Source organism: Desarmillaria tabescens (genome assembly GCF_030435595.1).
Source record: "Desarmillaria tabescens strain CCBAS 213 chromosome Unknown EV420scaffold_14, whole genome shotgun sequence".
Classification (NCBI taxonomy): domain Eukaryota; kingdom Fungi; phylum Basidiomycota; class Agaricomycetes; order Agaricales; family Physalacriaceae; genus Desarmillaria; species Desarmillaria tabescens.
In genome coordinates this window covers 530778-557294 of record NW_026848313.1, presented here as the reverse complement: position 1 = coordinate 557294, position 26517 = coordinate 530778, and the positions used below count along the sequence as shown (strand labels likewise).

At 48.1% G+C, this 26517-nt stretch overlaps 13 protein-coding genes across 13 annotated transcripts; 7 read left to right on the top strand and 6 right to left on the bottom strand.

The window, feature by feature from the left end:
* Window positions 1-170: 170 nt before the first annotated feature.
* On the top strand, window positions 171-2535 carry EV420DRAFT_1268676 (phosphate transporter; the record flags this gene model as incomplete). Its single annotated transcript, XM_060467459.1, has 15 exons — window positions 171-287; window positions 343-361; window positions 416-438; window positions 489-606; window positions 666-701; window positions 753-812; window positions 863-1132; window positions 1177-1504; window positions 1551-1687; window positions 1749-1832; window positions 1887-1957; window positions 2013-2042; window positions 2160-2304; window positions 2359-2388; window positions 2441-2535. The coding sequence occupies 15 exons, from the start codon at window positions 171-173 to the stop codon at window positions 2533-2535; spliced, it is 1563 nt and encodes a 520-aa protein (XP_060331874.1).
* Window positions 2536-2749: 214 nt separating this feature from the next.
* EV420DRAFT_1537138 (RmlC-like cupin domain-containing protein) lies at window positions 2750-4406 on the top strand. Its single transcript, XM_060472926.1, has 11 exons — window positions 2750-2953; window positions 3010-3108; window positions 3161-3216; window positions 3271-3314; window positions 3366-3487; window positions 3542-3585; window positions 3640-3800; window positions 3850-3876; window positions 3925-4058; window positions 4113-4203; window positions 4256-4406. The coding sequence occupies exons 1-11, from the start codon at window positions 2807-2809 to the stop codon at window positions 4321-4323; spliced, it is 993 nt and encodes a 330-aa protein (XP_060331873.1). The 5' UTR covers window positions 2750-2806; the 3' UTR covers window positions 4324-4406.
* On the top strand, window positions 4407-7441 carry EV420DRAFT_1537134 (Sec34-like family-domain-containing protein). Its single transcript, XM_060472925.1, has 10 exons — window positions 4407-4595; window positions 4646-5026; window positions 5080-5250; window positions 5303-5680; window positions 5734-5825; window positions 5874-6229; window positions 6281-6432; window positions 6483-6702; window positions 6754-6860; window positions 6913-7441. Exons 1-10 carry the CDS (start codon window positions 4422-4424, stop codon window positions 7375-7377), a joined length of 2496 nt encoding a protein of 831 aa, XP_060331872.1. The 5' UTR covers window positions 4407-4421; the 3' UTR covers window positions 7378-7441.
* EV420DRAFT_1537129 (uncharacterized protein) lies at window positions 7442-9114 on the bottom strand. Its single transcript, XM_060472924.1, has 6 exons — window positions 8918-9114; window positions 8723-8856; window positions 8391-8676; window positions 8127-8338; window positions 7995-8074; window positions 7442-7938 (listed from the first exon to the last, which is right to left on the bottom strand). Exons 1-6 carry the CDS (start codon window positions 9086-9088, stop codon window positions 7592-7594), a joined length of 1230 nt encoding a protein of 409 aa, XP_060331871.1. The 5' UTR covers window positions 9089-9114; the 3' UTR covers window positions 7442-7591.
* Window positions 9115-9190: 76 nt separating this feature from the next.
* Window positions 9191-10870, top strand: EV420DRAFT_1537127 (CTLH/CRA C-terminal to lish motif domain-containing protein). Its single transcript, XM_060472923.1, has 6 exons — window positions 9191-9520; window positions 9570-9701; window positions 9754-9854; window positions 9904-10345; window positions 10400-10554; window positions 10611-10870. Exons 1-6 carry the CDS (start codon window positions 9254-9256, stop codon window positions 10675-10677), a joined length of 1164 nt encoding a protein of 387 aa, XP_060331870.1. The 5' UTR covers window positions 9191-9253; the 3' UTR covers window positions 10678-10870.
* EV420DRAFT_1537125 (uncharacterized protein) lies at window positions 10871-15064 on the top strand. The gene is made up of 14 exons (XM_060472922.1): window positions 10871-11991; window positions 12040-12559; window positions 12641-12732; window positions 12793-12976; window positions 13025-13345; window positions 13398-13459; window positions 13509-13609; window positions 13662-13750; window positions 13804-13967; window positions 14020-14094; window positions 14149-14275; window positions 14325-14385; window positions 14442-14540; window positions 14593-15064. The coding sequence occupies exons 1-14, from the start codon at window positions 10966-10968 to the stop codon at window positions 14885-14887; spliced, it is 3216 nt and encodes a 1071-aa protein (XP_060331869.1). The 5' UTR covers window positions 10871-10965; the 3' UTR covers window positions 14888-15064.
* Window positions 15065-15370: 306 nt separating this feature from the next.
* On the top strand, window positions 15371-16269 carry EV420DRAFT_1537119 (uncharacterized protein). The gene is made up of 2 exons (XM_060472921.1): window positions 15371-15811; window positions 15872-16269. Exons 1-2 carry the CDS (start codon window positions 15633-15635, stop codon window positions 16059-16061), a joined length of 369 nt encoding a protein of 122 aa, XP_060331868.1. The 5' UTR covers window positions 15371-15632; the 3' UTR covers window positions 16062-16269.
* A 2-nt stretch (window positions 16270-16271) lies between these two features.
* On the top strand, window positions 16272-18218 carry EV420DRAFT_1537115 (putative oxidoreductase C terminal-domain-containing protein). Its single transcript, XM_060472920.1, has 9 exons — window positions 16272-16439; window positions 16502-16569; window positions 16629-16671; window positions 16722-17096; window positions 17143-17286; window positions 17345-17539; window positions 17601-17705; window positions 17763-17941; window positions 17997-18218. The coding sequence occupies exons 1-9, from the start codon at window positions 16300-16302 to the stop codon at window positions 18095-18097; spliced, it is 1350 nt and encodes a 449-aa protein (XP_060331867.1). The 5' UTR covers window positions 16272-16299; the 3' UTR covers window positions 18098-18218.
* Window positions 18219-18275: 57 nt separating this feature from the next.
* EV420DRAFT_1228160 (HIT-like domain-containing protein) lies at window positions 18276-19054 on the bottom strand (the record flags this gene model as incomplete). Its single annotated transcript, XM_060466524.1, has 3 exons — window positions 18276-18443; window positions 18496-18649; window positions 18711-19054. Coding segments are annotated over 3 exons (666 nt in total), but the record flags the coding sequence as incomplete, so codon positions are not given.
* Window positions 19055-19145: 91 nt separating this feature from the next.
* EV420DRAFT_1641865 (uncharacterized protein) lies at window positions 19146-19769 on the bottom strand (the record flags this gene model as incomplete). The annotated part of the gene is made up of 2 exons (XM_060477293.1): window positions 19146-19347; window positions 19396-19769. 2 exons carry the CDS (start codon window positions 19767-19769, stop codon window positions 19146-19148), a joined length of 576 nt encoding a protein of 191 aa, XP_060331865.1.
* Window positions 19770-20849: 1080 nt separating this feature from the next.
* Window positions 20850-21782, bottom strand: EV420DRAFT_282151 (uncharacterized protein). The gene has a single exon (XM_060481522.1). The coding sequence runs from the start codon at window positions 21597-21599 to the stop codon at window positions 20979-20981; it is 621 nt and encodes a 206-aa protein (XP_060331864.1). The 5' UTR covers window positions 21600-21782; the 3' UTR covers window positions 20850-20978.
* Window positions 21783-22395: 613 nt separating this feature from the next.
* Window positions 22396-25833, bottom strand: EV420DRAFT_1537104 (rab-GTPase-TBC domain-containing protein). Its single transcript, XM_060472919.1, has 12 exons — window positions 25491-25833; window positions 25319-25445; window positions 25158-25268; window positions 24022-25111; window positions 23900-23972; window positions 23602-23845; window positions 23439-23542; window positions 23282-23381; window positions 23194-23230; window positions 22979-23138; window positions 22907-22924; window positions 22396-22853 (listed from the first exon to the last, which is right to left on the bottom strand). Exons 1-12 carry the CDS (start codon window positions 25653-25655, stop codon window positions 22617-22619), a joined length of 2466 nt encoding a protein of 821 aa, XP_060331863.1. The 5' UTR covers window positions 25656-25833; the 3' UTR covers window positions 22396-22616.
* EV420DRAFT_1537097 (ribosomal protein S21e) lies at window positions 25834-26503 on the bottom strand. The gene is made up of 4 exons (XM_060472918.1): window positions 26396-26503; window positions 26296-26341; window positions 26074-26241; window positions 25834-26022 (listed from the first exon to the last, which is right to left on the bottom strand). Exons 1-4 carry the CDS (start codon window positions 26408-26410, stop codon window positions 25991-25993), a joined length of 261 nt encoding a protein of 86 aa, XP_060331862.1. The 5' UTR covers window positions 26411-26503; the 3' UTR covers window positions 25834-25990.
* Between the last annotated feature and the right edge of the window lie 14 nt (window positions 26504-26517).

Genomic DNA, 26517 nt, shown 5'->3' with positions numbered 1-26517 from the left:
ACCAATAATTTACGAATCAGCAGTCTCGCTCCACCCACCATCACGAGTAGCATTTCAGCTCAGAGAACGTGCGTCGTTGCCACTGCGATAAATATCCTGCTGTCCTGACCGCTGGAAACAGATTCTTATAGCTGACTACCATGCCTGGCGTTTCTACTGATGCTCGTACGATGGACACGGAGCCTGTCCGTGTTCCCAACAGGTCCGCCTTGGAGGAGTCCGAACAAGATGGAAGGCCGCCGTTTATCCTTACGTATACTGAGGTGAAGCTACTGGGAATTGCTGGAGTGAGTATTGTCGCAATACTAAAGCTTGGAACACAACTGACGACGTTCCTATCAGGTTGGATTCTTCCTAGATGGTGCGTATCGTTGATGTGCACGCATCTACACCAGTTGACATATCGTCTTCCAAGCTTATGATCTTTTTATCATTAATGTGAGTATCCCATCCTTACCAGGCCGTTACCGTTCTCATCATAACTCTAGCCTGTGGCTACGATGCTTAAATACCGTCTTTATGACGGGAATTCGCTTCCCGCCAACCTAGAAGGTTTCATGAAAGCAGGCGCAAACATCGGAAGTGTCATCGGGCAATTTGCATTTGGTGAGGATATCTATCCCACTTTCAGTCTTCAAACTGCTCATACGGTTCTTGGCAAATAGGGTATCTTGCGGACGCTTTAGGAAGAAAAGCAATATGTACGTATTCGTGTCGCTGAATACGGAGTGCCGCTGTCTGATTGGACGCAGATGGCAAAGAGCTCATGCTCATCATTCTTGCCACAATACTATGCTTGACTACGCCTACTGGTACGCGTTCTCGACGTATCACTGATGAAACTAAAACCTGCATTATATAGGATCCTTACCGCCCGACAGCTGTCTCATTTATCTAGGTGTATTCCGTATCCTTTTAGGCGTTGGCGTTGGAGGAGACTATCCCATGTCCGCGTCGATCACCTCTGATCGTGCTAACATCTGCAAGAGAGGCACACTTCTGGCGTACATTTTCGCGAATCAGGGATGGGGTTCCCTTGCAGGCAGCTTGATAACTATAATTGTCCTCGCCGCTTACAAGCCTGTCATGGATACCAAGGGAGAAACTAGTAAAGTGGATGGAGGCATGTTCCGTTTGATATCCAGCGGGTGTGCTAGCATCTCATTCTCTTTGTAGTATGGCGCATTATTGTCGGCATTTCGCTTGTTCCTGCCTTCGGAACCCTCTACCAGCGCCTGACACTTCCTGAATCCACACGGTTCATCGAGTCTCAGAAGCAGCCCGAAACCGATGACATCGAACAGATCAAGAAGGCTCAACAGGAAGCCGAAGCCGCCAGCGATATCAAGGAGAAGGACAGCTCAGCAGAAAGCTCTGTGGAAGATCCTGACATCGTCGCAACTAAGAAGGCTCACTTCAAAGAATTCCTCCAATATTTCTCGGAATGGCGACATGCCAAACACCTCATTGGAACATGTGTCTGCTGGTTCTTACTTGATATAGCGTACGTGTCATCTTATCCCGAAATGTCCGGCCTGACACCTTTGTAGATTTTACGGCATAAACCTGAACCAAAATGTCGTTCTTCAGCAGATTGGATTTGACGGCAGTAGCGGGACACCCTGGGAAAAGCTTTTCAAAGTTTCTACTGGTGGGATTATCATTACCGCTCTGGGTTTCGTTCCCGGTCAGTAGATGTCTTGTTCATTTCTTGAAGTTCTTTATTGAAGTATTGTTCAACTTGACAGGCTACTATGTATCCGTCCTTACCATTGAAAAGCTTGGGAGGAAATGGATTCAGATCCAGGGTTTTTTGATGGCTGCTTTGTTTTGTGAGCAACTGTCTGTTTTGCGTGTTGCCTTTGTCTGATGAAACCTTCTTTAAGTGGGAATTCTAGCTGGAAAGTTCTATTCGCTAAGCAGTGCTGGTTTTATCGTCTGCTTTGCATTCTTGCAGGTATGCTTTGTGCTTCTCGACTGCTCTGCCCCTCTTTCTGACTCTTGACTCCCAGTTCTTCTTTAACTTTGGAGCGAACACGTACGTTGTTACATATTGTGAAGATCTGGGTCACTTGACTTGAACCAATCTTTCTTATAGAACGACATACGTGAGCCGTGAAGATAATTAGTTACGTGTTATGTGCTGATCTTGTCGTTAGTGTTATCCAGCTGAAGTTTTCCCGACGCGCTTCCGCGCCTTCGCTCATGGTATCAGTGCTGCTTGCGGCAAGGCTGGCGCCATCATATCTGCCCTTGCATTCAATACCCTTAGCAAAGACATCGGGACGCCTGCTGTTCTCTGGAGTGAGTCTCATCCATCCTTTTTTAAGATAATGCGACACTAAAGGCGGATTTCAGTCTTCGTTGGGTGCTGTATTGCTGGTGCCGGTACGTGAACCATAAGTTCTCTCAGGAGGACTTCAACTCAAGTGATTCCTAGCCTTTTCTCTCCTGCTTCCTGAGGTCCGTGGTAGGGATCCCGATGCACTACTAGCTCAAGAGATTAGGGAAGCAAGACGGAATTCAAGCAAGTAATCAACGGTGAAATTTTTGAAGGATTAGACATACGCGTCATCGTTGTGTGACATATAAGATGTGCACAATGTAATGACCAAGTTATGTATAATAATGCAAAGCACGAATATCCATGAGCTGCGTAGTGTGGCTGAATAATATCTGAGTCTTGGTGTCAGCAGATTCGTGTAATGTGATCGTCATCGAGCCTTATCAGGAATGTTTTTCTCTTGCTCTGACGTTGCTGATCAATGCATTTCACATTTAAGTGCATTGTGGCTAGCTATGCTGCATGTATAAATTTCCTGTTCTTTCTGTGACGATCATCACTCTCCTATCCTTCCTATTTTCCCCACACAGTCTCAGTACTGACACGATGGCTTTAGCTTCAATATCTCGAAGTGTAGCAAAGAAAGTTTTGGCTGTGGAAACGCCAGAGGTGTGCTACCCCTGATTTCCCCTGATGCAAATTCTTATCTGTTTTTTGTGTTTTAGGGCGCTGGAGCTCTGGTTAGGCGGAGCATCGGTTCCATGACTCTCAGGAATCTGACTCCCTTCCTGATGCTTGACCATTTCCATGTATCGCAAGGAGCGGTGAGTCTCATGCATTTTCAAGTGCTACTCCTTGTTTAAGGACTTGTGCTAGGGCTTCCCTGATCATCCGCACCGTGGGCAGGCTACAGTCACGTACATGTTGGAGGGGTAAGGACTAAATACTCGCTCTTTCGATGTGATGTCTCACCTTAACCTGCACAGGACAAGTCGCCACGAGGACTCTGCAGGGCACAAGGGTACTATTGGCAAGCCATTCCATTGCTGGGCGAGTTACTTGTGCTAATCTCTTCCATTAGAACAAGGTGGAGTTCAATGGATGTGTGCTGGAAAGGGCATCATACATGCTGAGATGCCCGTTCATGCCAACGGTGCACCCGACCCCCGGGGCCTACAATTATGGATAGATCTTCCGAAAGAGGTGGGTATCACCAGTCTCTGGCACGGCCTAAATGTACTAACTATTCCTTTCCAGCATAAAATGGTGGATCCATCGTACCAGGAGTTGGGACCTGAGCAGTACGTGCATGGCTTTGACACTTCTGATATCAAGTTATAAATTTGTGCCCACAGGATTCCTACTGCATATCCAGAGGGTGAAGATGGCAACGTCAGGATCAAGATAATCAGCGGCAAGAGTCATGGCGTCGAATCGCCAGTAAGACCTCTTGGGGGTTGCTGGTATTTCCATGTCATTTTTGACAAGAAGGATACGACGATCTTCCAGGACATCCGTAGGTGTCCGTTGTGTTTCGTTGCTTGCACTCACACTCAGCTTCCCAGCTTCTGGTTGGACTGCTTTTATCTACAGTAAGTGGAGAAGTACACATACGTCCCTCTTCTGACGTAGCCTCCCAGTCTGGAAGGGATCTGTTACCGTTGGAAACGACACGATTGCTACCAATGCATTTCACACAATTACACTGTCGAGCGAGCCAGAATCGACCGGGGTTTTAGTAAAAGCTGGAGACGATAATACCGAATTTATACTGGTTGGTATTCTTCCCAGATGTAAATGTGTTTATCTCATCGGCTTCGGAAAATAGGTCGCAGGAGAGCCTTTGGATCAAACCGTGTTTCAGTATGGACCATTTGTGATGACTACTCGTGAGGAGATACAGAATACACTCATTGATTGTAAGCAACGTACTTGATTCTTCATTTTAGTGTACTCATTGTGTTGGCACAGATCAAACCGGAAGGAACGGGTTCGAAAAGGCGCACACTTGGCGTAGCGTTATTGGCCGAGGAGCTTGATTTGTACAGTACAGTTATTTTCTAGTTTTTATAGTTGTATAGCAGACCAGTGAACGAATAATTGGCACAGCCACCTTCCACCTTCATTAGACTATGTCATGGCTAACAGAACGGCACCACGCCGGGGCCCTGTACCATTGAATGCACCTTCACCAGTTCGACCAACGATAAATGTCGAGGAATGGGAAGCAAGAGCACCCTTGAGCGACGTCGAGATCAGAAGTGTTGGCATCATAAAGGCTGCAAGCGAGAGACCACCTCTACCTGTCAAGGTGCGTCACAGAACAGATATTTTGACGCCTTGCCTTATCATTTTCTTCAGTTCAGCGCCGATGAGAAGAGTCCCTCACGACCGTCGACCCCCAAGAACAAATTATTGCTTCCAAGTTCTCGTCCAAGTACACCGAATTCATCACGACTGGCCTTGTCGACCCATGCATTACACCCCAAGCAACCTGTCCAAACGCCGCAACAGTTCTACGACTGGTTTGCGCTTATTGACCGTTCTGTTGCTCATAGCCAGGAGGCCCATTTTCGAGCATACGTTGCTAGCGTCTCCGAGCACCTGGATACATGCGACAAACTAATTGACCACGTCGACGAAATCGACAAAGAAGTGGATGGGATGCTGGAGGGCTGGCGTGGTGTCGAAGAAGGCGGCAAGAGTCTGAAAGACGCATGTGAGCGACTGCTGGAGGAACGAGTGAGCGGTACAAACTCTACCTGGCTTTCGTGAATGCTGATCAGTGTGTTCAGGACCGACTTCTAGCATTAACAAACGATATTGGTGCGCGTCTCGAGTACTTTCAGGAGCTTGAGCATGCCACTAGAATGCTCAACCATCCCGGAGAGTCGCTTGTGCTTCAGGCAGACTTCTTGTATATGGTGGAACGGGTCGACATCTGTATTGATTATCTCAAGGCCCACGTATGTCTCTGGTTGCCCATATACATACATTGTCCTTCACGTTGCCTTTCAGCGTCATTTCCGGGAAGCCGAGATCTATCTACTTCGCTTTCAGCAATGTATGACACGCGCCATGACGCTCATCAAGATGTATTTCGTAGGATCTTTGCGCGCGCTATCAGCAGACATTTCAAAGCGATTGTCAGAAAAAGATGTTTCGTCGACGGCTCAGATGCATCTGCTTTACACGCGTTTCCGAAGTGTGTCGCCCCAGTTAGCTCCTCTCCTCGGAGAATTGGAACGTCGCGCATTTGCCCACAAGGATGAACTCTCGTCCTTGCTATCAGAATGTCACAGTGCCTACTTTAGTGCGCGCAAATCACTCTTGGTAACTCGTCTGATGGAAGAGATCAAAGGACTAGATCCCACTCGTACGGAGCTAGTAGAATTGGCGAGTAGTATTGCCCATCACTACGTCAACCCTCCTGCTTATTTTATTTTCAGAGTCGGTCGGGATGCAGCTATCTCAAACAGCTATGTCTGGATGAATTTAATCTGTTCCGGGAGTTCTTCAACTCGGGAGAAGACCAGCTGTAGTAAGTACACGCATTATTCGTTGTTTACTATTCTTTACCGGATTCTAGCCAGTATCTTGAAAACCTCTGCGATTACCTTTACGATGACCTTCGGCCTCGAATTTTACATGAGCCTAGGCTCACGGCGCTGTGTGAAGTGTGCACGGTCTTACAGGCACTCATGGTGCTTGACGTTCCTGATCTATCAGAGGATGAAGAGGATGAGGATGAGGAACTCAATTTAGACCTGGATAGGCCGAGAAAGAAACACGGGCTCAGCCGGCTGCATATCAGCCAACTTCTGCAGATGGTCCTTCAGGATGCTCAAACTCGGCTATTCTTCAAAGCACAATCGGTGATTCAGTCAGATATACGATACTATGTGCTAAAACCAGAGGACCTAGCCTATCCAGATAAGCTCTTAGGTACGCCGTTCTCAGTGATAGTCAACATGTGACTGATTGCAATATGCTCAGATGCAAGAAAGCCAGTCTCGGTAACAGACATAAAAGAAAAGGAAACTATCAGCCAAATATTCAAGACACCATCGCTGGACAAGCAAGACACCTGGTTTCCTACACTACAGAAGACTGTCTGGGTTCTGTCGCAACTTCATGACTTTGTGAAGGTGTGCCCCTTTCACACTTTTCTTCACATCCAATTAATGGCTCGATGCAGCCGGCTATCTTCGAAGATATTGCACAAGAAGCTCTCAGTCTATGTCGACAGTCCCTTGTTTCAGCATCTGAGGCACTTAAACTCAAGAACCCTCCAACTAGCCGTCTTGATGGACAGCTTTTTCTTATCCGTCACCTCCTCATCATGAAGGAAATCACGAACAATCTGGACCTCGTGCAAAGAGACTATGATCCCAGCATCAACTTTTCTGGCGTCACCGGTAAGTTTCCTTCTTTGAACTGTTGCCACGTTATCTTACAGTTCGCTATAGACACGCTGTCGTCTTTGCTGAATAAAACCACTGCACTTCTCCCAGATGCCTTGTTCTCCACTTTGGGCATGCCGCGGGGTGACGGCAGTATCAGAGGTGCCAAACACGTAACATTCTTGTCACCCTGCTGTCCTTGCCTGCGTCTGACTGAATTTCCAGGGAATCGATCACGAGCTACGACGAGCATGCAAAGAGGCCATATCTGAATGTGCCGACTCAATATGCATCCCACTACATGAGTGGGTAGACCGTGTCGATGAGTTCAACACGGCTTGGCGGACAAAAGATGCTGCCAGTGCCCCTCTGACTACACAGGAATGGGCTACACAAGCTGCTGCAGAGGAACTAAATGACAATTTTCGAACTGCATGCGAGCGGGACTTGAGGGCTAACGTTGTCCGTTTGAAGCTTTATCTGGAAGACGACCGGACCGTGAAAGTTTTGATTCGTCCTGTGCAGGATCAAGTCCTAGAGGAGTATGATTCCTTTAGGGATGTTGTGTGGAATATGTATGCTGGTGCGTTGAGACGGACCTTGTTCTCCTCGACGGATTTACGGGAGATGTTGGAGAGTATTTGTGATGGAGATAGGGATGGGCCTTCAACTAATGCAAAAGAGCTGTAGCGTCCGATCTTCCCGACAAATTCATTTATCGGTCTATCATGATTGCATTCTTTGTTTGACAGCGTAAAATTAGCGCCGATTCTAAGAATTCAACTTTTGGCTGAATGCTAGTATTCTGGATTTCCTCGAAATGGGAAAAGCTTGTGAATGAGCCACACGATGTTAAATCGACGATCTACAGATGCTCTTTATACACAGTGTGGTAATATGCGCTTCAGTTGCGTGATACTTTTCGTCGCCTTTTATCGTTGAGCTCGTTGAGCTCACTGTCACTATCATCATCACGTTCACCGATGTTTTCCATGGCATCCCAGACAGCATCGTCTTCATTGCCAGCAGATGCATCCGCTTTTGACGCGTCGGTCGTATCTCCATCCCAAACAACAACAGTGGGTATACTTTTCGAATAAACCTTGTCCAAAATCTGTCCTTTGTCCTCAGAGTTTCGACCAATTTCAGAAGGCGGCGGTACGGTGCTGTGCAATCGAAAATATCGGTCCAAGGATGCCGATGCTAGTACAGCAGGCGAGGGGGCTATTGATGAAACTGTACCTGATAGCCCTGTTTTACAAGTGGTAAACACAGTTGTCCAATCTTAGCTAGAACGCGACACTAACCGTGATAACCGTAAAGCACGCGGCCGGTGCGAAGATCAACTGAAAACATGCTGTTCCCGTTATCGCTGACAAAAGCCTCACTGATGATGAAAAGTAAGAGAACTGCAAGAAAGAAGAAATTCAAACACAGACTTGTCTGAGAACCCTTTCTCCACTGTTTGAACGCCTCCGGCTTTAACTATGCCTGTCCAATCGGCTACAGGCCGACGGGCCGCTCGCGTGTCGTATCGTCTTAAATGCCCAAGCTGAGTTCCGACCAGTAAATGATGCGGGGATTCTGCAGATAAATATGCCAGGGAAGTGACTCGTATGGGCTGTCGCAGACTAAGCGAATCATTAGAGACCTAAATGAGAGGTAATAAATCTAGGAATTGGGGGAGAATTAATGCTACTCACATTTTTGGCTCGCCATATTTCACCAGGGAAGAGGTCAACATTACGTTTCCTCTTTTTAGAGGTAACATCTGCGGTAGAAAGTTGCTGGAGCGCTTGTTCAGTATTCCATAATGATAGGTCAACTTCGTCACCGCCATAAGCAAAGGTTTCTTGATCCACTGCTAATTTCCATGAATGAAGTCGGGTAGGGAGAAGTGCAATACGTGATTCGGCACGAGCTTCGCTTTCTGCGCTAAAACGTGGTGTCATTCTCAGAGCTCCATTTGATGTGCAGGTAAATATTCCCCTGTTGCGAGTCAAGGCGGATCCTGAAACAGGGAAAATGGACGAACTGGGACGCTATAGACAATCCAACATATTTTTGATTTGCTTTCAGACGGTTCTCCGTCCAGTGGTGCAATGGGGTGAGAGTGTAATCCTCTAGGGAGTATGTGGAGGCAGATCCATCTCCATACGCAGCGGCCACCTTTTCTTGAGCAGATGAGATAAAGCCCTAGCAGAATTCTAGATGTAAAAAAGGTATATACCACTGCTGATTCCGGTTTGTAGTCAACGGCCAAAACTTGGATAGGATTTGACCTTTCTTCAGACTTTTGGGGGCCCTCGGAGAGCAGAGTCAACTCTGTCTTTTTTCCAGAAACAGAGTATTCCAAGGACTTGATGTTTCCTAAGGAATCACCAGTGACGAAACGAGGCATGTTGAATGTACTTGGACAAGTTGTGGACAAGCAAGAAGTTTAGAGAAATTTGATCCAAATCATCCACGTGATCGGACCGATACACCGACTGCCAGGTCTGAGGTCCGACGCCTGTCGTTCTTGTCTTGTGTCAATCGACATTCTATTCTATTCACCGCGGAGACAATGGAAGCTGCTTTAAAGGAACTCACCAAACTGGAAAAGCTTACTGGCGACTCCTCAGCCAAGGCGAAATCTGCTTCCATCTCTGACTCCTTGGACTCACTTCTCGATTCTCTCCGCACTGCCAGACAACTTTGCGTAGAAGACATCTTACCTGAGGATGCACGCATCAATTTATCGCGTATTGTGGAATCAAGGAAAAAGGACATCGATGAACGACAGAAAGAGATTTATTCCTCAATGTCTCGCCTTGGGAAAGCCCTGGAAAAGGTACGAGCGGTCGGTCTCAGTCATCGAAAGAATGCTCAGTCTTCCGAAGAAATTCACTAGTACACTGCCTTCTTACCCAAATCTCTTCACATCTGAAGAGTCCGTTGCTGCACTGGAGCGAACCGTAGTCCTACACTTCCTACGCACCGGTCAGTTCGACACGGCCCAGACACTTCTAGAAGTAAGCTTGAGACTCGTCCGTCTTCTGCACTGTATTGAAGATACAATGATAGGAATCCAACACGGATATTCCGAGTGTTTTGCGAGAGCAATTCATCGACCTTCATAGGATTCTACAAGCCCTGAAGGATCAAGACACGGGTCCGGCACTTCAGTATGGTTCATGTTGTTCTTCATCAATCCACGTGCTGATTATTTCAAAGATGGGCGAGAGAAAACCGGGACTTTCTGAAATCACGGGCATCTCCTTTAGAGTTCTATCTACATCGTTCCCAGTATGTTCGGCTTCTGTTATCTTCACATCCCCCAGACCCACGTCCGGCGCTCGCATATGCAAACTCTTCAATGCGAATGTTTTACGATCATCACGAAGATGAATTCAAGCGCCTGATGGCTTGCCTCGCATTCCTGCCGTTGTCCCGTCTAAAGACCTCTCCATATGCTGATTTGGCATCGCCGTCGTTGCACTGGGACCTGGAACCCCTCTTCGCTAAGGAGTATTGTGCCAGTTTAGGGATGAGTAAACAGGTACCGCTTAATGTTGTAACGGAAATCGGTGGAGGTGGCGCCCTGGCGAAGATAGAAAAGGGAAAACGCGTAATGCGGGAGCGTAAGAGTGAATGGAGCCAAGCGGATGAGTTACCGGTATGTGTATATCATACTTATTTTGACCGCAGCGTACCTTTAACTTTCAAATAGATTGAAATACCCGTTCCCTCAGAGAACAGATACCATTCAATCTTCACATGCCCAGTCTCTAAGGAACAGTCCACCGAATCAAATCCACCGATGATGATGGCATGTGGTCATGTTATAGCTAGAGATAGCTTACAGAAACTGAGTAAACCCGGAGGGTAAGTGGGTCTATGCATTCCTAGCTTCGTTTCTCAAGCTTCTGTTACACGTATAGACGGGTGAAATGTCCATACTGTCCGACAGAGTCCCAGGCATCTGCGGCACTACCCGTATATTTCTGATTCTTCTCGCATCATGTATCATGTACAACACTGTAGTACTACCGACCCTCACCATTGCTACTTAATGGAGAAATCTAATGAGACTTGAAATCTTAACTTGCATGCGGACCTTGATCGAATCGGGCATGGCCGTCGGGTTTCGGCCCTTACGGCGCGCTTACGGTCACGCTTATGTCACGTTGCCCTAAACAAGGATTCCTTACGAGGGAAATTGTTGTTACATACTTGCTGTCGACTTCGTCAGTGCCAGCGAAGGCGCCTGTTATCGTATGTCCTTGCCTCGCTGCCATGTCGGCCTTTCGACCTGCAAGATCTTCTCCTCCTTCCAAGGTTGCTGAGCTCGCCCAGTCTATCACCCAGTCTCTCGCCTCGTCGCGTTCTGCTCCTCCAGTACCCGAGCTCACTGGTCTATCTCAAGACGATGTTGATCTGTTGGACGCCATTATTGACCGTGCAGGCGCATCAGCGACCACCTTCCTCACTGTATTCAAGGCATACAGTGATATCCTACAGGAGCGAGGGCTAGATCCTCACGAGGTCGTCTACTACGGCAAGCTCTTGAAGCTGGGAACCCTGAAGGGCGGAAGCTGGGCCGACAAATGGGAAATGGTTAAGGAGCAACAAGGATATGTTCAGAAAAGCAAGCCCACGATGGCTCGCACTGGCAGTAGTCAACCTGCCCGCCAACGACCACCGCCAGAACGTGCTATTGTCCGTTCCAAGCCTCCTCCACGCGACGACGATTCCTTTACGTTGCATTCTCACGAAGATGAATCCGAACAAGCTGAAACCGCAGAAGAAAACGCGATAGATGCTGTTTACCATCACCCGGTCTTGATGCGGGCTCGTGCTCGGCGGCGGCAGTCTCCACCACCGTCCGACATCACCGCCAATTCCCTCGGTCTTGACTTTGGAGAAATGCCGCCACCTCCCTCTCCACCACCATCCCACTTAATGCCACCACCTCGCCAACGCCGCCAGCGCCTCAGCCTCTTCGGATCTTCAGAGTCCGATATGGCCGGCGATAGCATGATTACACCCCCTGCATATAACGCTGCTGGTAATGATCATTTGATACACCGGCAACATTATCAGAGCCCGTTATCTCGAACCAGGCCCAAACCCACAAGCGATACACCGGTACCGTACAGCAAGCCAGCAGTTCTACCCGTTAAGGCTAGCGTCATCAGTGAAGATGACCCATGGAAGAAGATTGACATGTTGCGCGATGAACAGGACGCGGACACTTTCCGCCGGCTTAGGCTCATCGAACGGTGCTGGGATGTCTGGAAACAAGGCTTCCAGTGGATTATGGTAAGTCCAGCACAGTCAAACATCTTAACTCTCTGCTAATCTATGCAGACTACAAATGATCAAATCCAAGACGCTCGCGACAATCTTGTTATGCGTCTTACTCTTCAACGTTGGAGCAGTCGTCTGGCAGCTTACCGGCGAACGTGTCAAACCGCTGATGCGGTAGCGGATAAACACCAGATGATACGAGCTTTTTCCCGCTGGAGACGCAGTCTTGTCGGCAAACAGCACGAGAACTGGCGAAGTTCAATGCGATCAAAGATGAAGATTGTCCGTACTAAGCGAGAAGAAAGGCTGAGGAAAGATGCCTGGGCTAAATGGCGTCAATCATACAGGTCGCATCTTTCCGATCAGCACTACAACGAGAGACTGTCTCTCCGCTGCTTTCAGCGTTGGAAAGGCAAGTTATATGCACTTGATGGTCTAGAGGATGTCGCCGATGAGGTGCAGCATGCCAGAGCCGAGCATGCCTTCGAGAGGTGTTGGTCTCACTGGCGGCAGATGACACAGTTGTGTGCGGCTGAGAGAATAATTGCGGGACAAGTTGGACAACAGTGTCAAAAAACAAGTCATGAAAATCTGGCAGAAACAGATGTGAGTTTATATCACCTCCTAAGACGCATCTAATTCGTCCATCTATTCTCTTTAGGAATGATCCTATATTCAGCGGAGGAATACTGCAATCTCGTTGTGATGAAAAAAGTCATGCGACGATGGAAAGCCGCACAATTATCTATACATGTATGTGCCTTAAAAAAAGTTTATTGCGTTTCATAACATCTTATGACTACTTTAATGTAGCACATGGAAAGCCGTGCGGATAAGCATCTTGCTAGGCAGGACGATGTCCTTCTTCGCGCTATCACAAGGGTGTGGAAAGCCCGTGAAAGAGGGCGCTTGCTCGAGAGGGTTAAGGCAGTGCGACTAATCAAAAGTACCTGGTTAGTATGGAAACAGCAATTGCAGGAGCAACGTGCTCGGGAAGGTTTGTCTATAAAGTTTGGTCTTTCTATGGGAACTAATATCGCTCCAGAGATTGCATCTTCATTCTATGCGCAGTCAACACTTACGGCTCGCAAAACCTTCCACACATGGCGACAGGTTTTGTCGACCCATCAGAACTCGCATCTGTTCGCAGTTCAATATGATTCGTCTCATCTTTGTTCCCGAATGCTTTTGATATGGCGTATTCGATGGCACGAGCAACTCAAGATGATGAAAAAATCGCGTCTCATGGAGAAATTCTTTGTTATGCGGCGTGCTTGGAATATTATGAAAGTGAAGCACCATGACAAGCAAAGAGAACGCCAGCTTCAAGCGTTCAAAGTCCAGAAACTCCGGAAGTTATTTATAGGTACGAGAGGCTGATGTTAGCAACTGCGGGGATTCTGATATCTTTTCTTCAGTTTGGGCTGAGCATGCCAGGCGCCATAAGGAGTGCACTCTCTTTGAGACTCGAGTTCGACACGTTTGTTTTGGTTCTTCATTATGTTACTATCGGCTTATCTTTTTCGCAGAGAATTCTTCGATCGGCGTTAACGCAGTGGACCAACCATGTCATCGCCGTCAAGCTGCAGGAACTTGAAGTGACTCAGCGACATGAAGTAGGCATCCTCCAGTGAGCACCCTCTTTTCCTTTATGAAAGAAGTCGGTCTGACAGCACGGAAAGGGCTGCATTTAATAAGTGGAAGCGAATATATATCCGTCACGGCGAGGAGCTTAGTCTCATGGAAGTCTATCGAGACGTAAAAAGAGAAGGTGACCTTCATTTCATCCACTTCTAGTTAGCTCTGGCGCTGATATCGGTACAGATAATATTCGGCGCATTTTTCATCAATGGCTTGCTGCAGCCCGGGCAGCTCGCCACAGAAGGCTTCTTTTACAGCGGCGAGAAGATGAAGTTAAGCTTGCCACCATGCAAATGACATGGGAGAAGTGGAGAGACAAATTTAAAGATGACCAACTTCGGCCGATTGTGAGTGTCACTTTCATCCGAGTTCTGTTCATTTTTCTAATCAAATAAGCAGGAATATGAACTCCTCATTCGAACTCAGCAAAATGCACTACGTCATGCACTCAATGCATGGAGAGCCAAGACCAAGGTACGCGAAAGCCATTTTTGCTGTCCTCAGTTTTCGGCCTGATGCAAGAAATAGTCATTGCCTGCCATTCGATTTCACGCAAGTCATATCAAGGCGAAGTATTGGAAAACTTGGGCTAGTCAAATGCCTCGGGCCATGCGTGCCAAGGACGCCCGCGAGATGGACAGGAAGAATACACTAAGTACGTGCGCTTTACTCAGTAAATCTCCGCTGTACTCATCTCTTTTTAGAAAGATTTCTTGACAACTGGGTTCAGGCGCATCGTACAAAACTTGCCCGAAAAGCAGTTGCGTGAGTACCGGAAGTCAAGCATTTTCCAGATTGGGGTCTAATGTTTATTTGTGCAGACGCGCACGACAGCTTCGATTGCCAACGGCCAGCAGCACCCCACGTCGACCGACGGTGTCACGTCCGGAAGGAACACCTTCACAACCATTTCGAAATGTGTTCCCGCGTCGAACGCCACTCGTTCGATTCTGTCGTGGATCGGGAACCTAGCCCGCCAAGGCCATTTGGGGTGCGAAGGAGTCTACTTCCTTCCAAACCGCGATCAGAAACGAGTCCCGCTCGCTCCGGGATATCAAGTAGAACGCGCGAGCCGAGCCCCGCTCGCTCAACTAAATCTTCGACCAGCGGCTTCCGTGGACGTAGCCCGGCTTTCCCGCCCGCACCATCCAACGCTGTGGGTGGTATCGGCAGCGAGAGACCCAGTCGGCTGTGGCTCGAGCTTCAAAATGTTCGGAGAAAGTCCAAGGCTTCTGTCCAGCATTCTATTGGAAGCAGATCTCCATGAGTAATATTTATTTGACATATTTATTTTTATATATGCGCTATGTATATGCACCATGCATCATATTTTGTTCTCGCATGCATTATGGGATATGGCCTGCAAATGAGAGTTTTTTTTTTGATCAGACATAACCATCATTTCAAGTTGACTGCGCGTACTTCATTTAAGTGTTGCGATAGTACTGCCAACCGACCCAATTGGCAATCACGAAATAGGCGCTTGTCGGCACCAGGAAGACAACAAAGTACTTGTAATGCGTGTCGAGGGCCAGGACGTCGATTACCTGGGGAAAATATCAGACACGTAACGTTGAGGCGTGATTATGTATTACATGGATACCCGTTAAGGGGAGGAATGCACTGAAGAGCACAACATAAGATGCGATGAGAAAGAAGGCAGTGGAGAAAAAAATTATCAAGTGTCCGGTGTTCAGCGCATTTAGCATCGAAAAGGACGGAAGGGAAATGTCATGAACGAGACAGTCGACAACTTGCGATCAGACGATCAGTGATCAGTGACGAACGCGTGACGCGTTACCAATGACACCCATGAAGCTCTCCAACTGGCCTTTACTACCAACACCCAGCTTCAGTGCTGTCAACCCGTCCTCACCTTTCTCGACTGCTTGCCTCTCGCAATGAGCTCCCGTTTTGATTCTCGAGACGATCTGCCCACGTCGGTACCCCTCTCGTTGCTCATCATGGAGAGCATCTCAGGCTGATATATCTTATGCTTCAGTAGTCGAGAGATGGCAGCAACAACAACCTATCAGACAGCATATAGTGTGCCAGAAAAGGATGCAGCATCGATTCACTTGGGCACAGATACCGAATCTGAAGCCCTCACTGCTTCCCCTCTCCTTCCCGAAATCCCAATGTCATCGAACCTGGACTTTGACCTATCAAGCATCATCAGTGGGTCCAGCGAGTGAGCTGCTTTCTGTACTTTGTGGCGATGGGTCCGATACTGATGGTTGGCGGTGTATAGCCCTGATGTTGACCAGGAGAAAGTGAAGAAGCGAGCGTCGAACGTGCAAAAGTTGGCGGAGGAGAACGAGAAGTTGAAAGCAGAACTGAAGGCGATGACTGACCGACTGGAGGCGGCAGAGAGGAAGCGAGCGCAGCTGGCACAGAAGAGGAACAAGCAACAACACATTCTTGAGCCGTCATCTACCTAAGAAAGAAAAGGACTCATACATACTTGGTCGTTATTTGTACAATAACATACGGAAATTGGCACGAATCGAAATACTAGATACCTCGAACTGTTATTTAACATTAACACCGGCAGTAATTAATTTCTTAATTTCTGCTATGATGTCATTCACGTGACCTGGGCACCCCAGTTTCTGCCTCGCCTTACTTCTGTCAAATTTAATCCCTCTTGTCACTCAACCACCATCGTCTCCTTTCGCAATGCCTTCTTCCCCTCTTCATTCTCCTACTGTCGCCCGTCGAGGCTCAGAGCGACGTGGCTCAGAGCGCAGAGGCTCTAACTACTCTGCTGGCTCTCGCCGCCCCTCCATTGATCCATTGAGGCTCATTCCCATGGACAAGTCCGTATAGTTATTTTTCGCGTCTAATTATCCCTTATTGTCTCTTATTCATAAATTAACAGGGCGATTCACGTCGGGGGGTCTGATGACTTCAACGTTCTCTTCATTGGAGCTGGTAACATCATGTTCGGTGGGTTGCTGGTGCTCGTGGCATGGAAACCCTTTTATCTGATTCTTATCTCGATGTAGGCTCTGACGAGGGTCCCTGGAACCACTCCTTCCGTTTTGAACAGTACGTCCCAACCCACCGTGCAGCCCTTATCAACACGTTCCGTTTGACAGTAAACTTGGTCCCCGCCTCAAGGTCGTAGCCCTTATCGATCCCGCCATTGAACGTGCGACTGCTGTTCTTCAGAAGAAATGTGACTCCTTCGTCGTGTCTGCATACCAGGGCACTCGTGTCTTCAAGACTCTCGAGGACTTTGTCAAGAACATGGCGCCCAAGGACAGGCCCCGCGCCGTCATTGTCGGAAGTCCCCCCATGTTCCGTGGGACCTTGAAGCCTGGTCGCGATATCGAGATGCAGATACTCAAGTACTTCCCTGGCGTTGCTATGTTCATTGAGAAACCCATCGCGACTGGCCCTGAGGCGGAAATCGAGGATGCATTTACCATCGCGAAGACTATCAGTGACAGCAAAACTATTTGCTCCGTTGGGTACGGGTGCTTGCAGAACTTTGCAATCAAACTTACGCGGTCCCAGTTACATGTTGCGATACCTCAAGGCGGTCCAGATGATGAAACAGATCATCGAAGACAACAACCTCACGGTCATGGCTACCATCGCTCGTTACGCCTGTGCATACGAGGCCATTGCCAAGCCAGATTGGTGGGACAAGTCCAAGAGGTGAGTTGGCGCAAGTTCACCCCATTTCCCTTTTGAATTAATATATGGGGTTCATTAGCGCAGGACCAATCGTAGAACAAGGGACTCATTTTTGTGATCTTTCGCGTTACTTTGGAGGCGAAGTTGACATCTCGACTGTTTCTGCTCACTCGTTGGAGTGGGACGAGAATGCAGGTCACCTGTCTGCGATGAAGGTGGATGAGAGTAAGATTGCTCCTGAAAATAGAATCCCTCGTGTCACCGCCGCTACATGGTAAGAGCCCTGGGGTACATGAATGATGAACACATTGCTCACACGGATATTTATATCGCAGGAAGTATGACAGCGGAGCTGTTGGTAGTTTCACTCACATTGCGGCGTTGCAGGGTACAAACTACAGCTGTGAGCTGGAAGTGTACGCTGATGGATACTCTCTGAAGTAAGTTGATACCTACCTGTTCTGGGCGCCAATATCTGACGATACTCTTTAACCTAGGCTTGTTAACCCATATGTACAACCTGTACTTTACGTACGTAGGCCTGGAGACGACCACGAACAAACGATTAATTTCCCCGATGACGATCCCTTCTTCTCCGAAGTATCCAACTTGATTGATATCATCGAGGATATCGAGGAGGATCCAGATGCGGCACAGATATTGAGCTCGTACGATGGTCAGTGCAGTGTGGTCAATTATGAGCACGAGCGTTCTGACATTTTGCCTTCTAGATGCGGTCAGGACTTATGAGTTGACCTGGGCTATTCGTCGTGCCAGTGAGAAGTCCCGAGCTGAGAAACTGAAGGCGAGCGCTGCTGCTGCTGCCAAGTAGAGCTTATGATTGCAAACTGTAGGCCAAGTTTTGTCAGACGCTAGAAGCTTATAGGCATTTCTTTGTACAATATCGTGTTTTAGTAGACTCATCACGGAGTATGGACATCGTCATTTTCTGGTTTCAATTTCTTATCCTGGTGTTCATCACCGTCGGTTTTATGTTGCCTGGCCTCAAATTTGCGTTTCCTCTCTAGTTTGGCTTTTTCTTGGGTCGCCTGTTTGTCCCATTCTTCTTGGAGATGTGCTTTCAGGGTGGGTATGTTCTTCATCTCACTTCCACAGCGCCAGCATTCTAGGGGTTCTTTCAAAAGAGGTTCGTATTTCTTAGGATCCAGTTTGGCCATCTAGTACATGCGTTTAGTAAATTGAAGCGGCTGGCATGAAAAGTGTACGCACTGAAGAAAAATAAGATGGCTCCGCGTCAAACCAAGAGAGGACCTCGTCAATATCCAAGAAAAACCCAAGTTTGGGATGAAATGTGTTGTAGTGTTTCTTATTTTTCATCCTTGTTGAACAGAGGTCTGCAGAGAGAACATGGAGATGGAGATGTCTGTACGCGCCGAATTGAAGTTGGTGAAGAATTAAAAGTAGACTCGGGCTGAAGCACTCACTCCATCGAAGGCGCGGCATGAAACCCGGTCCATATCCCCCACTTGAAACCATACCGCTTGACCATCTCTTCTTCGATGTCCTTTCGCAACACCGACGCTGCCTCGCTTAAATCCTCCACAACCTCTTTGGCACGCGTTTTGTCGCATTTGAGGAGCGATTTCAGGCTAGAGAGGTCTAGTGGCGAATCGGTCTGGACGCGTGGGAGGATGAGAAAGTGGAAGATGGATTTTGGAAAGGCGTCGTAAATGGTGAGTGTTGTGTCAGAGTGACTGAAGAGAACTGAGGGTGGGAGGCTGCTTGGCAATTTGGTTGCATAGCTGCGTAGAATGGTCAAGTTTGCCATCGTGGTCGAAAATGAAGCTTGTTCAAAGGTCACGGCTTCATTGTCTTTGAAATTCTCAAATTCCGAGGGCTTTCTATAATTATTACGACCTCTACACTAACTCAAAGTTCAAGTATCGACTTAGTCGTTTGTAATAGTCACATCCATCTTCTAGACATTTATGTTCAGAAGCTACGTGGAAATCAACGACTTTGACCTCTCCTGATGGCGTCAACAGGATGTTTCTGGGTTCCACGTCGTTATGAGATATTCCCGCATCATGAAGACGACAAAATGCGTCGTAAATTTTCGTCCTGGAACTAATCAGTCTTTTTTTCTACCACCAAGTGAGGATCACATACTTCATACCATCGCTTATATCATTGAACTCATCCACTTGCACGCCAGCATCCTCCAACAGCAGAACCGTCATACCGTCACAATCCTCGAATAGGCCATAGTAGCGTGCAACCGGCAGGTCCAAGTGCGCCATACCTTCGTAGAACATGGCCTCCTGATACAATTCCTCGTTCTTTTCCTTTGTTGTGGTTATTTTCGCGACGATGGCGTGATGTGTCTGCGGAACATCCTCCACGATCAAGATACCACTCCAAACCGTACCCAATGCACCAGAGGCAATACAATCAGACAAGATGACGCCACCCTTGGTGTGTCGCGCCGAAACCGGAATGGCCGCTGGATTCAAGGCAGACTTTGACGGTGAAGCGGGCGACATGGAAAGACCTATTCCGCTCACTTGAGAACCATTTGTTGAAAAACCACCCGAACAATTGAACGTTGTTGGAGCCGAAGAGGTAATGTTACTGCTGACCATGTCTGCGTAGGAAATTCTAGTCAACGTCGACATTGAAGGGCTTTGAAGGTTCATATGCGAAGCATTGAAACCAAGATGAAGGTTTTGTAAACGAATCTGTAAGCAAACGGTTGGATGGATTGGAATATAATAAACAGACTCTTACATCTTTAGCAAAACTGCTGTTGCGGCCGTTTGTACCCTTTGATCCACTACGGTCATCATCATCTTCAGCTTGACATTGCCTTTCTCGTCCAACTTGCTCCGCCGTTTCCTTTCCACCTCGGTCTGCCTCTGGAAAGGGTCGACACATCTTCTAAAACTTTGGCGATCCAACGCATCTTTGTATCCGTGCATGGCAGCACCAATCAAAGAAGGAATGTTCGTTTGGCTGACATTAGGCTCGCACAGGACTGCTGTTTGCGCGCCTCTGACGCGTAAGAAGTACTTGGAAACCATCAAGCTACTTAGGAACACATGTACTTGTGTCTTCGCGCACTCCTTGGGCCCAAGTCTATGACACAGGCTCAGAAATTGGTACATGCCGATAACAATGAGATACTCACTTGGACTAACATAAGCCACGCGCTCTCCAACCACCCCAAGACTTCACTTTTCTCATCCACGAGTTCAGCCTCCTCTGAGCTGCCAAAAGCGTTGTCGTAAGCTTGACCGACAGCATTGTAAATGCCTTCCAACAAGGAAGCCTATCAGCCTCAACCGGAGTCCTCCTTCGGACTGCGGTTGGCGCCCATGACTAGATCCCATTCCTTGATGAGATCACGCCAAATCAGAAGGAACTCGTCGATATCCTTCACGTCTGGGCTTGGTGGTAACTTGGAGCGTGTTGAATCTCGCGGCGCCGACACCCCACTTTGCAGTAGTAGATTCCAAGCTTCGTGGCAGTCCTTGAACTGTCCGCAGCCATTGCACTCTGGTTTCGGCCAAGGGAGATCTAACTGCGGGTCTTCCATCCTGAGCGCGAACGATTAGAGGAAGACTGAGTATAACCCGGGGGTCGAAGCGTCGCGGAGTCCTTGAACTCACATGACATAAACGCCCCGACATTTTCCTGTGCTCGACTGATCAGCGGAAACCAAAGACGCTGTGAGAAGGCTACTCACATCACCTTTAAGATGTGATACAGCAATTCCAGCCGCGGGTGTCTCCTTCTGACTGGACAGCGACAAGATAGAACGATTTCTCGGCTGACCAACGAAGATGGTCTCGTTGTTGTCTCTCGGCACCCGTCTCGATGGTGCGGATGGAGAACGTACTTTCTGGTACTGCTGCCACGTACGCAGTCTTACTACCACCGTGAAGTAGCAGGTTTGCGAGATGAAGACAATCACCAATTATGCGCTGAGCAGAGCAGGAAACGGCATTTTCGTTCGTGGGCTTGGTGTCTACTACGTAACCGACTGATCCATGAAGACATTGTACCGCATCGCTGGGTACGGAGCGCCAATGCTGGGAGCGAAAGCAGAGCTTGTTAAACTCCTCGATTTTGTCAAAGTCAAGAGTAAGTTTTAAGAGTTGTAGTGGTTTGGCAAGGTGCTTGTCGTATGGATTGGGTTCGAGGGCAGGGAAGGTATTTGGGTAGATGTTGGGGTCGGTTTTCACTCGGAAAGCAGCGCAGGTCCATTTAAATTCCTCAAAAACCGTTGGGGCTAATAAAGGTTTTTCCAATCTACGGTGCGTCGAACGCGTCTCTCCATCGATTTCCGGCGAATGCGCCCGCTTTTCAGGCATTGAGATAGGAATGGGAAGTTATAAGACTTTCTATTTTCCCGACTCAGTTGGATTTTATAATAGATTCAGTACAGGTATCGAGTTATTCACATGAATATAAGAAGACTCCTATATACCTGTCTATTAGCATGACGTCATCCAGATCAAGTAGCAGTCATGTGATTAATAAAACACCTTCGAACTTCGAGGAGGATCTAGATAGTAACTACCGAAGGACTGATTAGCGGTTAGTTGGTATACTTATGACAAGCAAGTTAAGCGACTGCTGGAACACTGAATTCACTACAATCAACAGGCGGTGGGCTAAGTAGTTACCTATATACACACGGTCATTCAGTGAATAAAAAGGTTCGCACTCAACTAGTACTGGCACGACGGAAAACTCATTCAATAACCTTTACAGTCAGTTACAAAAAATTGTTTCTACACATGTGATTATTTTGACTCGCTGAAGAACCCGAGAAACTGGGAGAGATGTCTGAGATGATATTTCACAAAATGAATCGGTGTCGAAAGGATCTCGCGCTATGATACCCTCCATGTTCTGTTCCGTCGAAAGGCCTTCACGCTATGATTGCCTCTCGTTCTTTTCCGTCAAAAAGCTACTGCGCTACGATGATGAGGGGTGGGATTCGAAAGACTGCCGCGATACGAGGCCCCCACTTGTTGCTCAGTACAGCATTCGCACTGCAAATGACTGGAATGCTTCTGCACAGCACTGAAAGAATATTATCGAGGAAAACATCAGCCTACTGCCGAGGCCATGACGGAGTTACTCATGAAGGGGCTTTACAATGGGACTGGTTCGGTACCGTAGCAGCGTTATTTCTTGTGTTTTAGTGTACATCAATTAGCTAGTGTTATATATACATGCAGGAAGCTGTAGTACAGACCCCGGCACGCTCCTGTTGAGCAACGTCAGGTAATCAAACATCCATCCATCCATCTAGCACGATACTTTAGAAAAAGAGGGAGCGCGCCTGGTTATTCACTTCAAGGCGCAGTCATGAGAATGTTCTATGCCCGTCCCGCCTGTAGTAGTTCTCTCAAATTGCTTGATAATTCCGGCAGATTTGCAACCTGCACCTCATTCGACCCACGATTCCGAAGACCGGTTTGATTCGGGGAGGAATACGCCTCCTCTGCTTGCCGCCTGTCTATGTCTGCCACAAGCTGCGCAAAAGATAGGAAGAGCACTTCGGCTTGTGCCAGTGTCGTGTCTAGTTCGATGGTCATGCTTAGCTCATTGCAGTACTAAAGATGCGATATAAGCATTCAGCAGATGAGATCTTTGTTGTAGTAGTTACCTTGAGAATTTCATCAAACTAGAAGAGGAAAGGGGTCAGCCGCGACCGCAGGATAATTGCGAGATCACACACCTCTACCAGATACCGCAAAATCATGTCTCTGTGAGACTCCAAGACGGCCAAAGCCACGAATAGAACGAAGTCATTGCTATAATAGTCGGTCCACAAGACTTCCCACAAGCGCAGCACGTCATCAAAGGGGAACTCCCTCTTGAATGCGATGAGAACCCAGCTAGGCAAAACGACATGAGCCAGAACCTTGACACATATAAACGGTCTTCCCATACCGAAAACAGAAAAATAGATTCAAGCCATCGGTTTTTTCTGAAACGGTCTTAGTAGTTTTTCGCTAGAACCCGACCCAGCTAAACGCACCGAGATGACGATAAAGTTCTGGATCCATCATGCCAATGAGCTGCTGCAAAGTCAAGAGTTGCTTCTTCATGCCGCTCTGATCGCGGAGGAAGTTCTGTTTCTACATCCCCATGAGACTTAGACCGGTGGCATATAATGGGAAAAAATATGTCGTTACCATCCGCTGCATGAATTCAACAAAGCACCAGAACGTTAACTCTTCATCAGCATCCATGACTACATATACCGGCGCACAAAGGTCGGACATTCCTTGCACGTACCCTATAAAAAGCGCCCGGGTGAGCATGATGGTACCTTTGCGTAACGAAAATTAAACATACCGAGTTCCTTTTCATAAAAATTGTACGTAAGGAGAATGGCGGCCAGCCGGTCTATGTGTTCATTGCTGGGTGACTGCGCCCCGATGTCATTCATATTAGGTGAGATTGTGGAATACCGCCTTGCCCTCTCCTTCTCATCGTCTTCGCCTGGAGTTGGCGTAGATGATGATGTGGTCGGTGGTGTTGAGAACAATGGCTGACTCCGGTCAGTGCGTCGACAGTCCACGTCGATCCTATGGCGTTCCTGGAAATGACTTTGAGCATTCAATGCCATAGGCATAAAGTCCGGAAAAAGCACCTCCAGAACGTCTGGTCTGTCGAACACTTCCGGAACACCACACCACTCGTCCTTGATATTCTGATACTGCTTCCTAAAACACTGGTAAGAGGAAAATTGACAGAACACTGCAAAGAGCTCACCTCTTCGCTTCCCAGTTCTTGGTTCGTTCTTCGGACGTCACGTCCCAATCAAAAACACCCAATAGGAAGGGCCATATTCGCTGTCTTAGCGTCCCACGAGCTGATATGCCTCGCCGGAATATTTCTCGTCTCATATGTTCGATACGAACGGTCGGCCTGCCATCCTCGGCAAACCATTGGGACCACATAAGCTCGTTGACAGGATGATTAGGATTCCGCGACGTCTTGGGTGTTGGCAGATTCGACGTTGAATGGAGCAGCTCAAAAATGCCTAACGAGGATGATTCTTCGGCTAAGTTAGAAGACGATGGGAGCGCATCTGCCTCGCGCCGTCGAGCACGCTCGCCTTCTTCTGCAACGATCCTAGCCCAACGCGCTAAATAGACCCTGGCACTCTCGAATTCGCCCACACCCCCTTTCTCAACCCAGCTACCCCATTCCCATTCTCCGTTCGCGTTTACGAGACTCTTGACAGGGTCGGGTAGATGGGGTACGATGGGCTTTGCAAGAGGATGAGACAGAATATTCTGTGCAGCATGGCGTGTAGCTCGGGTGATATTGGAGAAAGACTGAAGGAGTGCAACACGGGCTTGGGAGGTTGACTGTCCGTTCGTATTCGTGGCTGGAGGAGCCAGAGAACGGTGAAGAACAGAGGAGCGGTTCGAGTAGGGATTCGGCGATGAAGTCGAGAGTGGTCGCGGTCGCCGGTGAGCTGGAACAGGAGAATGAGAATTGGCGTATGAAGACTGAGCGAGAATGTCATCTACAGCATCGTCGTCAAATACTTGGGTAGAATGTGCTTCAATGTCTGCTCGGGAAGGGTCGATGAGGAATAGTGAAGGTTGCAGGGTAGATCGCAAAACATGTGCATATGAACGTAGCCGGGTCAGGAGGTCCTCGCCACCCCATGAATTGGGTTTAGGTGAATTCAGTGCTACGGAAGGCGATGGTGCAGGTGGATAGGATGTGACACTGTTTCGCTTCCTCTGTGTTTGAGGCGCTGGCATGGTGAAAGAACGTGATTCGTCGTCATGAAAATACAACGTAGGAAGTGTGTCGCCGTTGATGAGGTTGATTCCGATGGACCCATCTAGACGAGTTCAGGTTAACATTGAAGAATAGAATTAACGACGTACGCCACGATGAGAAGGATGGTGGATAGAGGACCAAGGAATATATTGAGGTCAAGGGGACAGAGAATGCATAGGACTCGGGTCGCTGTGTTGGGAGGTCGATGAGGACGACATCTACGACCCATCGAGTCAGAACCGAACACAGGCACAACAGTGGAGCTCACCGTCATCTTCGTCGTCAATTAGGGCCTTCTCCTCAATCTTGACGAACTTGTCCCACTCGTCGGTCCCCTTTTCATTCAACAGCGTCTCCGGAATCCAGGCGAGAAGATATGTCGGGTTAACGGCCTCCTGCCACAGTTGAGTGCTAGTCGACCTTGATTCAGTTCCACGTACTCGTTTCACAAGGGCCACAAAGCCAGGAATGTTATCTCTCGCATATGCTGTCGGGTTGACATACACCTTGCTCTTGGAGTACACCAAGCGGTACCTATCCTCCTCCAAGGGCTGGACTCTGGAAGAAGATCCGAGAACAGAATCAGTGTGCTTGATCTCCACCATAGAATCCGACTGAAGTAATATAGAGCTCAGATGCACAAATGCGCTGATGAAAACGGATGCAACGCACTGAACTAGTAGAAAAAGCAGAAATGGTACTCTCAAAAGAGGAAGAAATGTCTTCGCCCATCGGGAGGGATGGGGTACATCACTCAACTGCACAGCAGCGCAGTAACCAAAATGGGGTACGTCATCGCCACCGGCCACGTGGCTGATAATTGCAAAAATAAAACCCAAAAATTAAGGCTTATAATCACACAAGGAAAATGCTGTTATGTATGTGATTCGACGTGGTAGATAACAGACAAGGAATCTCAAGTATACAGAACGACGATGAATCACTTTTGGTAAGTCCAGACGTTTTTGAGCACTATGGCGGACAATGAGGTCAAGATATATCCATTGAAAAGGTAAAACTTACGGCCTGCTTGAGTCGCCAGCCTATTCAAAGAGTCGTCGCTCTCTCCCTGCGACCGCACCTGTCCGCACAAGGCGAACGTCGTAGATGTGCTCAAGGCGCGACCATTGGCATCAACATCGGCAATGTTGATTTGAACGGATGCATGATCCTTGGAGGTGATGAGACGGTCTAGCGATAAATGAGTCCCCAGTGGAAAGAAAGTCAAAGCCAGAAAAAGCGCACTGGTAGCCGCGCATTTGCGGGGAACGTAGAGATCAACGAGAGCACCCTTTTCACATGGATTCAGTACCAACACGCATGCGAGAATTACCAGAAACCCTACCTGGTCGTTTTCCATTTCGACTTGTGAAAGATGATACCGAGAGCGAAAAGGTGCTGTAGGAGGAAAGTGCGTGGGAAAAGAGCAGAACTGTACAGTTTAAGGTTCAGGCGCTGCCGGGAGAT